At 37.7% G+C, this 12162-nt stretch overlaps 1 protein-coding gene across 1 annotated transcript; it reads left to right on the forward strand.

Moving 5' to 3' along the window:
- Positions 1-1121: 1121 nt before the first annotated feature.
- On the forward strand, positions 1122-5787 carry LOC115757056. The gene is made up of 3 exons (XM_030697143.2): positions 1122-1672; positions 4747-4920; positions 5350-5787. The coding sequence occupies exons 1-3, from the start codon at positions 1295-1297 to the stop codon at positions 5443-5445; spliced, it is 648 nt and encodes a 215-aa protein (XP_030553003.1). The 5' UTR covers positions 1122-1294; the 3' UTR covers positions 5446-5787.
- Positions 5788-12162: the final 6375 nt, after the last annotated feature.

The following is a 12162-nucleotide window of genomic DNA, read 5'->3' on the forward strand; positions in this document are numbered from 1 at the left end:
ACTCGCTTATGTTAGATTTTCACGTTAGATCAACTTCATAGGTCGACCATCCGAGCTGTGTTTCCACGCCAAATATTTAACAAAGATCTTGGACGGAAGTTGACGGTCGGTAGATTTATCACGAATGTGCCGGTTTGAGATTTTTTTATGCTATCAAAATTAGTTCGAGATAAAAGCGGCACGGAAATTTCAGTTTATCCTTGACAGTATTAACCCCAAAATTAAAAAAAAAAAAAGATATACAAACCGTATAGTAGCTCTATCTCAATGATTAGCATTTCTTTCATACCGTCTTAATTCTTGATACCATCACATCCTGCATACTATTTATTTTTGCAGCACCTAATTGTGAAATGCATTATACTTAATATTAACAATTAGAAATACAATTTCTTTTGATTACACGAATAACTTTTTTATCAATCGAAAGGTTAAAACTTTTATTTTGATGGTTATTATAAAATCAGATACACCGCTTGCATGAAGTTACTTTTACCTAACATGAAAAAAGTTACCGAAAACGGTAAGAAGTTGGGTGATATATATAATTAGGGCGGACATGGTAACACTTCTCTATGAGAAATTAACTTCTGATCATAAGTTGATTTTTTTATTTCTCCTCAAAAGTAAAAGGTGATTTTTCTATTTTGCTCCAGATTGACTTCTGATAAAAAAAAATTTATTTAATAACGGTTGAAATTTTCTACTTTTAAAATATCATTAACAAAATCTTCGGCGGCAATGGTCGACGGGCGGTGGTGGTTGGTGGTGGTGGCAATCAAACGGATTTCTACTTCGATCAGATTTTTATCAAACGTATTTCTCTACCGGATGGACTTCTAACAGAGAAATGAAAATTTTGAAGTGTTTTCATGTGGACCCTTACTTGATATGCAACGACGCATTAGGAAGCGTCAACATGTCGTGTCTCGTTCACCAATTTGAACTCGCTACCTAATTAACGGCCGCGATTTTCCAAACATATAAAGTCGAGATGGTCAGCCTTTTCTGCGGCCGGGATTCATCCGTAGTGTACATGCGAGCTAGGGCACGCTCCAGTGGATCCTCGTCCTCGCTTGAAGTTGAAGAAAGAGGAAGATAGAGGGAGAAAAGAGACGCGTTTCCCTGTAGAGAGAGAGAGAGAGAGAGACGCCGAAAACAGACGAAATCCATTCATTCACACGGCGAGAACAGAGCGAACTCCTACAACTCTTCACATTCTCCGCACCAAAATCCTCCTCGGAGCCTCGCGGATCGGGCCGCCGCCGAGCCGAACTCGATCCGCCACCGGTCCATGGAGGGAGTCGGGGCGCGACTTGGCCGGTCCTCCACTCGGTACGGCCCCGCCACGGTCTTCACCGGCCCGGTGAGGAAGTGGAAGAAGAAGTGGGTCCACGTCCCCCCGTCCAACGCCGCCGCTTCGAACAGCAACAGCAGCGCCGTCAACAGCGGCCACGGTCTGAACGGCTCCACGGCTGCTGCGGCGGCGGCGGCGAACGGCAACAACGCCTCGCATCTGATTCTGTACAAGTGGACTCCGATTACGCAGAGCGGTAATACCAATGGCGGCGGCAACAACAATAACATTAGGAGCAACGGTGTTGATAAGAGCTCTGTGAACAGCGACGCTGCTGCGGAGGAGCCGCCGCGGCGTAAATTCAAGTACATTCCGGTATGGCTGCGGTAGATCGCTGCATAAGTGTTGTGTTGTTGTTCAGTACTTTCGCGCGTTTGATTTTCTGTGATAGATTACAAATAAGCTTTGTAGACGGTAGATAGAAAATTTGGCATGCCTTCATGTTGCTGCATTTGTTTTGTAAATGAGTTACACATAAGAATTTCAAATGAGAATCGCGAGACATCTTCCGTCAAAATTAGCTAAAGATAAGAAATTGCGTATTTATGCTCCTAGACAAGGTGGACATGTGTCTTTTCCGTGGGCAATCAATCTTAAATTTTACCTCTTCCTTTTAGGATTTACATCTGTGTTACTTGATGAGATTGTCCCTAATGTAAAACTAGTTGGAACAATGCATTTTGTTCTCTTGGATTTGATTGTTCGAGCAGTGGTTGACAATAAATGTTTTTTAAGTTCTGTGATGAGGTCCTATCATCATACTTGAGTTTGCTGGAAATATCGGTTTAGATTAATGATGGGTTGATAATGAACGAAATGCGAATTCATGTTGACTTGATGTGTTTATGGTTAACGTTCAGATGTAGACTGGCAAAAAACACAGCGATACATGAGTCTGTGCCCTTATTGTTGTTCTGGGGACCAAAGAAAAATGTCATGATATAGGCTAGACGAGGAAAGATCGAGGCGTTGGATGTAGCACAAGTAATAAATTAGGCATCCTTAGGCAAAGTGATGTTTCAGATCAAACCAAACCATTAACATTCAGTGTTCTAAAGAAACAGTTGTACTAGTGACGTCAAAGCTTGAAAGTTATGTGTAGGCAATGTCAAAGAAAGTAGAGAAACTTCCAGCTTTTTCTGTGGAGAAAGCAAGATGTTTGAGTTATGTGGAATATGCTGGTCTCACTATAATGACAATAATATTTACGATGATGAGCACATTGGGTCTCATTTTTCTGCTTCCGTGTTCATTTTTCAAATTTTCTTGGAATGGTCAGGACAGGTGACTTTGATGTCTGATTATGCTCTATTTTCTCTATTTTTTTACTGGTAACATGATACTGCTGGTTTTACTTGATTTATAATTTTTTTTAGCAATTTCATGCTTATATGTGTGTGAAACTGGGTGCTGTCGGATGGATGTCATGCAATGGTTGTATACTTCCAAGGAACTTCTAGTAGTGATTAGTAATCCTGGAGCACTTGGACACGTGATCCTTTTCGGACGGTTATGGTATGGAAACATCATGATTCCAGAGATTGTTGACATCATATACTGATTGAACCAGAAAGAAAAGCATACAGAACAGAAACTCCTCACCAAAAGTCAAAATTTCGGTAGATAGGGATCTCAGCATACATTATAGACACTCCTCACCAAAAATCAAAATTTTGGTAGATGGGGGTCTCAACATTCATTATAGCCGCTCCTCACAAGAAATCAAAATTTCAGTAGATAGGGATCTCGTAAAGCTTCCAGCCTCATGGGTCTGGTTATGTGTCTGACTGGTTGCCTCAAAAGGACAGTAATGAGCATATCTCACCAAATTATTGTAGCAGTTATATCGAAGAAGAGTCATGAGTTGTTATTGAAGAATGATTTGTATCAATCAATACCTCTCCTTATGTTCCTTTTGTGGGAACTTTCATCTACATGGATATCTGATACCCTTGATAGAGTTCAATAAGCCATTTTTTTGCATAGAGCTAGTGCGCAATTGGCAATAAATCAGTTAGAGCCCGCAATTACACCAATTGTGGGTGAAGCAGCCTGAGATTTATATTATTCAACCATTGTCTTTTTACCAGATGTTGATTGAGTAGATAAGATTTACATGATTATAATTGATTTCATGTAGTCCATTTCCTTTTCCTTAGACAATAAAAACGAACTGGATATTATCTCCAGGGAAGCGAAGAAGGACTCACCATTTTGTCGACATAATTTTCTGCAATTAAATTAGTTGACCATCAAGGCATGGGGGCAACTTACTGCGCTGAGTTGGTTGACTGCCAATCTTCTGCTAGTCAACCACATAGCCCTTGCTCCATGGACCATTGGAACTTATAGTTTCTCCAATAACAATCAAAGTTTCTCAACCAACACCACTAAAACCCCTTCATACTGCTTGTCAGTTAAAATTTAAAATGCATTTGTAGGAATGTCAGACCTAATTTACCAAGTGGAATGATACCAAATATGAAGAGTCCGTTGACAAAGAAATGTAAAGAAAGAGGTGACAGGGTAGAGCCATATTGCTGCAATGAGTGAAAGTACCTTCGGGCTTCCCATATTATAAATAGTAGTCAGTATTGTGAATGGGAACGATTGAACCCAATGTGATCGTTTTCTCTTGTTTCGACTGTCATTGCCTGCACTCAATCATCCTTAATAGGCTGCAAGTCCAACCTAAGTTCCTCATTTGATGAAACATAACTTTTGGCAACCGTAGTTAGATAGAATGAAATTTAGCAATTGATTTGAAATTAGGTGGTAAGTTGAGTGGCCAGAATGCATCTTATCCACTTTTTCTTATTTATCTTAACAATGGATAATAGAATGAAAAAGAGATTAGCTATTTTATTTGTGACCTTGGGTGTGCATGAGATTTTTTATGTGCGAGTTTTCGATGGTCCTTGCTTTCGAGTGCGGTGGCATAATAGAAGTCCTATTGCCAACCCCGCTTAGTGGGATAAGAAGTTTCTCTTTTGTTGTTATTATTGGAGTTTGTTTTTTGTGAAGGACATGATTGATGAGTGTAACAAGGCATGAGATTTGATGAGAAACTAGTGAGACCACTGACTTGCTGGGCACATTTTTACCATTTGAGTGATTTTAACTCATTACAAGAGATACTGATTTTGAACATCTAATTTTCCATTTTCAAAACTGAGCCTTTTCCAGGGCAATGAAGATGCTCTTTAATTTTTCCTGGTAAAGAATTGGGAGGCATCTTAGCACAATTCATGCTTCAAAAACCATGCAGAAGCTGGTTTTAATCACTGTAATGGAGCTGTCTCTGTGAAAACCAATTTTCTGGAAATTATTTATTGTGCTTGTGTTGTGGGTTTGCGTGTGGATGATTTTATCTTCTTTTGTCAAGTCAGATTGCTTTACTAGAAGAAGAGAAAGATGAGGATGTAGAAATCAATGCTGCAGAAAATGTTGACGATGAAGAGAAGCCAAGTGAAAACGATCTTAGTTCAGTTGAACCGAACAACAAAAATGGTGGTTCTGATGAAAAACCAGACATCAATAATTTACCAATGGAAGTGAGTGAGGTAACATGTTATGACTATCTTGTTTTTGTTTCTTTTTACTATCTTCTTGGTTTATCCTTTAAAGGACTAATTTCAGGAAGGATAGACTTCATCTGGAAGCTTCATGTCAGTTTGTAACTTGTATTTTTCTGCTTGATCAAGCAAAATTATTTGTTTCACAAATTTCTTTGTAATTCTCCTAGGACTGAGTTCAATGTGTGCCAAGAGAAAAAGAAAGAGTCGCGTCAGTCAGTCTAGGCTTCCTTGTCAGGTTCTTGGATTCTATGCAGTGACCTAAACCCATAAACATATGCGTGGTCAGTTTTTCCTTCCTGGTCACACAACAGCCATCTGTGCGGACTAATATCATGCTTCGTCTTTAGTAGAATCAAAAGTTTGCGTACATATTTAATACAATATAAACATGTGTGTTCCCTTTATGCCTCTCAGGATGATAGCAAAGGGGTAAGGCAAGATCTGAATGAAAGCACTCTGGATTTGAGTTTGAGTTTCAAGGCAGGTGACGGGAACCATGATGTGGAATGAAAATAAGATGAAGTGGTGGATTGGCAGCTCAGGAAGATGTGATACAAAATTACATCTACAGGTTTCGTCGATGCAAAGGGAGAAAGCAGAGGTTTCTTTCCTTTGCGGACCCAAGCAAGAGTCTACGGGACTTCCATTTTTTCATGAGCTGTCAGCTTTCATCTCTGCCCTTTAACCCGAGTTATCCTGAGTTCTTGATCATTCTGGTCAGTACAAGGCGGGCGCTGTGCTTAATTTTAGTTGCTAAACATTGATTTGCATCTATTCTTTGAGTCTGGACTTGCTGGAGATGCTAACTTAAATGTTAGTGGAACGAGATACATAGTTAAACTCTTGACACAATGATTCCTTTGCAGCATGTTTATTTTCAAGAGAAGCTTAAGGATCTTATCTCAAATGTGCAAAACAAGTTGGTTTTTTTTTTTTCCCCTCTGAATATAGGGCAATGCCAACTCACCGTCACTTGTCAATGTAAAACAGCGGCAAAAGTCGCAGTTGGCTGGAAATTAATGATTCAATTCGCCTGGATCTTAGTTTTTTGAAACCTTTGAAACTTGTGGTAGTTTTCCTTTTCCCCTTTTTCCTTTTCCTGTTGGCAGTCTTGGGTTTTGTTTCCTTCTTCAGACGCCTATACGACAGTTGCAGAAACTTATGAGCAAAGCTTTAATGTTGGGGCTTTTCTCCATGGAATGATGAAGTTATGGTCATAATTCGTAGTTGGTGTTGATGAACTGGACCCGCTTAAGTTTCCCTCCGGTCGAAGGATCCAATTGAATTGAGTTAGGATTGATTAATTGGAGATTGACCCTTTTGGAGTAAAGGGGGCCCATTGCTAATAGTTTCATCCTTCAGATCTTCCCAGCTTGATTCCAACCACTTTATTTTCTTTTGTCTCTCTCTTCCATGTCTCAAATTTACATTATAAGCGGAGAGAGTACGTCTTGCCATCCCAAACCGAATTGTTGATCTTCCGATGGGCAATGATTGTAGTAAGGCTGCCATACAAAATTTAGTTAGTAGGTGATGCAACATGCACTTGTCAGATACTGAACAAGACCGACTTGCTTAAATGGTCACTGTAATTAGGCCAGAAAAAAAATTAGTTTTGTCAAACAAACTGTTAAGTACCTAGCATTACTCGAGCTCATAGTATAACTACCAATCGAATTGCCTACCTAAGAAGCACGGACACATCTAGGAGGTGGCCGCGTCGGTGTCGGCCACTAACACACTCCGACACACGGTCAATGCGTGTCGGACATCGGACACCGGGTCAACGCCGGTGTGTTGTCAAGGACACGCCAGTCAGAGAGGAAGTCGAAGAGTTTGGCCATGACCTGATTCCTCACGTGCTTCATCGGCCTCCCAACAGCTACTATGGTGGTGTGTGGAGTCGGTTCTCGCTGGGGAAAGCTTGAATCTGGAGGGCAAAGATCCGAGGGAGAGGGAGAGGAGGCCTGAGAGAGAGTGATACAGATGAGGGAGAGAGAGCAAAGAAGGAGAAGGGGAAAGCAACATACACTTGAAGAAACGAGATCGAGAAGAATCGACTAGAGGCAAGGCCGACAGCAGAAGAATCGAGCGCAATCCAAAAGGGAGAAGACGAGATTGCACGGTGAAAAAGCGACGAGGAGGAAAAACCCATAAACCCTAATTTCAAGAGAAAGTGAGATTAAACCCAAAAAAAAAAAAAAATTGAGAGAGTAGAGGTGAGATTAGTGTTTTTAGGGCCTGCATGATAACCATTTTAGTTCTCTGATTCTGTTCCCCGAAACATAAAAAAATGAGAATCCTATTTGATAATGTAAATTATTCTGATTCTAATTCTGTTCCCAAAATCGGTTTTAGAGAATCATAATCAGGTTTTAGAGCAAAAACAAGAACCAAAAAAAAAAAAATTGGTTCTAGAAAAAAGAATCACTTTTGAGAATCACAAAACAGAATGAAGTCACTTTTCTCTCAACCTAAAACAAAACACCGAGGTCTTATTTAAAAAAATAATAATAAGATAATAAAAAAATTGAAAAAAATTGGAAAATTTCTAAAAATCACAAAAATTTAGAAAATCCCTAAAAATAGAAAAAGCTTATATTAGGCTAGTGTGACCTCTTTTTCATAAATTTGGCTATAAATTTCCTAGCTTTCATAAATTTCGTTCTTTTTCGGAAAAATCATAAGCACCTTTGAAATAAACCCGAGCCACATTTTTCTAAGCCCTTTGGGCTTCGTTAGGGTTTTATGATGCGATTCATTAATGTCATGATTCCTTGATTGTGCACTTGATTTCATTGACTATGATTTACGTAGGTTTATGTACTTTAGACTTAGTCTAATTTTAGAAAATTTTGGAAAAAGACAAAATAACCACCGTGAACATTTAGCAAGCTCTCGTTCTTAAGTTTGGATGAATTAAGACTAAGATTTGATTTTCTTGAACAAAAAACGCACACTAATTCAAGATGGTGTAGCGCAATTTCCTTGCAAAAACGAAGGTGTCGCTCGTGTCGGTTATCTGGCGGCTTAAAAAAGTTGGATGAAACCTCACAATAAATGGCGAAAATGGCTTGTGATGATTCTTGATATTTATTTTTACATTTTAATATGCAATATATTATATAAGAGAATCAATATGAATTATTCTTCGATTAATTCGAAATGTATGATGAAATTTCACAAAGTAACTATATAATTATTTGATTTAAATGACAAAAATTGGGAAGAACAAGTGTTCTCGAGAACAGAAATTATGTGCATTAACCAAACATGTTTTCGTTCCAAGAACAAAAATTTTATACGATTACTAAATGCGTTCTGATTCTCCAAAATGCATCCAGAGAACGAGAATCGGAAAAAGTAATTTTAATCGAATCACTTTTCGGATCGGAATGTTTGCCATGCAGACCCTTAGTCTTTCCATAAAATTAGTGGGGCCCATTTGCAATTTGATTTTCTTTTTATTTTATTAGTTTTTAGTCTAGAATGCTGACTTTTGGGATTAAATTTTAGTGGTGAGTTTTTTTATAAGAGCTCTTTTTATAAATTTTTTATTTTTACAAAAAAGTTTATTGAAATAATAATTTATCTCATATATATATGAATATATTTAATATACAATGTGCCCCAACATGTCGAAATTCTTTAACTTTTAGAAATAATGTGTTGGCGTGTCGTATCGCGTGTCGCGTGTCGGTGTCAATGCTACTTAGTTGCTTACAATGTGAGGATCGATTTAGTGGTCAAGGGATGGTTCGATTCATTGCTAAATCTTTGCCTTGTTATTGGAAACTGGCACTAATTGCACTGTAACAACCATGATAAGTTGAACCACCGTTCATAAATCTCATTCATGCAATAATAAAAAATTCAATTGTAAGATTCGGATAGCCTCTTAACACAGTTGCATAAAATTAAAGCTCGAGATTGGAGATCCTATCTATAAATAGCGAAAAGTCGATGCAATTCCACGTTCGTGAATCACAAAGACATGACCATGAGAGTCAAATCAATACTGAAATGCACAAAGAGAAATCTCGAGTTCTCTTCTTCAGCCCTAAAGCCAAAAGGAAGGGCGTGTTCTGGACGGCCAAGGAAAGTGGGCAAAAGTGCCAGAGGGAGGAAAGGGGAAATAGGCTTAAAACAAGCTAAACCACAAGCTAGACAGAGGGTCGTCCCAGGGGAATCTTTGCTCTTTTTAGTATTTACACGTCGTCTGTTCTCCTGATCTGGCCAGCGCCCTCATCAAATCAGTAGAAAGAGGAGGACAGAGACAGGGGTGCAGACAGGGACCGATCCCTGTGCTGTTGGTCCCATCCCATCTCTGCACCCCTTCGCCTAACCCAACTGGTGTCCGCACACACTTCTTCGCTCAGCTCAGTATGCCCGCCTGTTTCGACTGTGAACGCCCACTGATGATAGGATTTATAAGTACGACGAAAAATCTCGTCTTGAAAATTAATTTTTAGAGTAAGAAAAGCTCAAGATCATCTAGTAGTTTTCCATTTCAATTTGTATCTTGAAATGACTGGCGGAGGGATGTCATTTTTGTGTCCCTTCCCTAAATTGTAATAACAGCGCAAATGATCTGTGAATCTTGACCCGACGTGTAACATCGTACTTAAAATTTTTAATTTATTTAGTGTGGTCTCCAACCAATGTAAATGTTCGATGTAATTCCTGAATTGTATATAAGTGTTTAATTTGTTCGGAGACCATATTAATTTGCTTAGTATGGTCTCAAACTATGAATATTCGACATAGTAGTCCTTAAACTATATGAAAGCGTTTAAAAATTCATGGATCGCAACAAACATTGAATCAAAGTTTGAGGACTACATCGAATAATTAAAAGTTCATGGACAATATTGTACATTTGATCAAAGTTCATGGACAGCATTAAACAAATTAAAACTGCAAGTTCAAGGATCATTTGTGTCATTTTTTTTCAACATTTTACATCTTAAATACTCTAAAACATTATTCGCAAAGATCTAGGGATGACCGAGTTCGAGCTGGAATAGCTTGTGCTTACTTGATGCGTGCAATCGAATTTTTGCACTATCTTGCATTTATTAAGATTTCGGATTTTCGACATGACAATACTAACATGAATAAATTACGGGTGTAGCAATTTTGGCCGACATATAACATCATCCCTAAACTTTTAATTTATGCAATGTGGTCCATGAACTTTGGCCGAATTGTGCAATGTTGTCCCTATACTTTTAATTTGTTTAGCATGATCTCGAACTATTGTAAATGTTCAATGTAGTCCCTAAAATATATGAAAATGTTTAGAAGTTCGGGGCCCATGTTAATTTGTTTAGTGTGGTACTATTGTAACTATTCACAACGTAGTCTATAGATTATATGAAAATGTTTAAAAGTTTAAATGCCATATTAAAGATTGGACCAAAGTTCGTGGATTACATAGAATAAATTAACGGTTCGGGGATAGCATTGCAAATTGGACCAAAATTAAGGGACTACATTGAACAAAATAAAAGTGCAGAGTTGGCATTGTACATAGGACGAAAGTTCATAGACCATTGGTATCATTTTTCCCGAAACAGGTTAAATACTCTAAAACATTGTTCGCAAAGATCTAGCCGTGACCGAGGTCGCGATGGAATAGCTTGTGCTTACTCAATGTGTAACCAAATTTTGGACTATTTTTTGCATTTACTAAGGTGCCGGGATTTCGGACATGACAATATCAACATGAATAATAGCCGGAGTAGCATGTTTTCTTGCGTGGATAAAAAAGGAAAACAAAAACATCAAATTTTTTTCCCCTATGTGGTAATGTGTCTTATGCCATATTAGGAAAACATCTCTTTTAACCTTTCCAATTTTGGAATTTTGCAGCTTTGTGGTTGATGAATGTATACATGGGTTTGGACACTTTCTTCCTCTAAAAATCTCAAATGTTGAAGCAAATTCTATTTACAACTAAAAAGACGATATTTATTGTTGTAAAGACAGTCTATGAAAAGACTAAAAAAGAAAAAAATTAAAAAATTGATCGATAAAAATTCCTAACCCTAAAAATATGGGGGTGAGACATATTGAACTCTTTGTATAGAGTCAAAATTGTGCTTTGCTTCCGTACGTGAAATGTACACTTAGGTTTCGCTTGTCCGGCAGAAGACAAACAATTTAGAAAGTAATTTTCTAAAAATGATAGCTTGCATCACATATAAAATATTTTCACCATGCACGAATATGTATAAGGTACAAATTGTTGCCAACAATGAATATATTTTTCATGAATCAATTATCTCAAATTATATAAACGATTATTTTTCAGGCAAATATTCTTTAAATCATATATCTTTCGTAAAATAAATGAATTTACTAATGGCATTTTTTTTTTATAACAAGGGGAAAGGAAGGGTTTGGTGACTTGTCATCATAGAGGGCACCTTCAAAGTTCGAATTCCTTCATGGTGAAAGGTAGCATTTGAAGACCAGAGTTGTGAGGAAAAAAAAAAAAAGACCAGAGTTGACTTGTGAATGTTCCATACGAGCATCTCATGAGATTGATCGGCAAGATAAGTAATTAAGCACTTCTATAATCTCTCGAGAGACCAATCCCGGTCATTGTCGTCTGTCTATCCGAATATCCAACAGTCGAAAATTGTTGAAGTCTTTGTGAGATATTACATTACTATATAAACACTACGATTAGATGAATTTATGAATTTGGGTATGACATGTTATAGCGGGAATCGTCTTCTCTTTCAACTGATGATTAGTGGGCACTTTGCTCTTTGGTCAACATAGGTGATCTGCAAATTTCTTTAAGAATTCCGAACTCGAATGACCATTAACCTCGTAAGAGTTAGACAAAAGAAGGAAGAGACAATGAGGTGGTGAATGGGTGCTGACAAGGCAATGCGACGCGATGGGGGTTGCGTAAAAGTATTTCGAAAGAAAAATATACGAAAAAAAAAGGCGAAAGCCGATATATAATATAAGAATTCTTAGGTTACATTTTCTTCCATTCTCCTGGTTATGGTTTTAAAATGTGTTTGGTCATCTAAATTTCTAGTCATGATAGAATTGAATAATAAACTATACTAATATATCTAAAACATGCAATATATACAAGTACTGCATATGTGTATTGTATATTGAAAAATAGAAAGAAATTCACTTACATAAATGAAATTAGAGATAAATAAAAAAAGAAAATTGTTTTTTTGTTTGTTGTCTTGA

Source organism: Rhodamnia argentea, chromosome 3 (assembly GCF_020921035.1).
Source record: "Rhodamnia argentea isolate NSW1041297 chromosome 3, ASM2092103v1, whole genome shotgun sequence".
Taxonomy (NCBI): Eukaryota; Viridiplantae; Streptophyta; class Magnoliopsida; order Myrtales; family Myrtaceae; genus Rhodamnia; species Rhodamnia argentea.

Excerpts from the sequence above, each read along its gene's own strand:
- LOC115757056 (XM_030697143.2), top strand. The coding sequence starts at position 1,295 with ATGGAGGGAGTCGGGGCGCGACTTGGCCGGTCCTCCACTCGGTACGGC. Across the intron at positions 1,673-4,746 it reads GTAAATTCAAGTACATTCCG|ATTGCTTTACTAGAAGAAGA; the intron begins GTATGGCTGCGG and ends TTGTCAAGTCAG. Across the intron at positions 4,921-5,349 it reads TACCAATGGAAGTGAGTGAG|GATGATAGCAAAGGGGTAAG; the intron begins GTAACATGTTAT and ends TATGCCTCTCAG.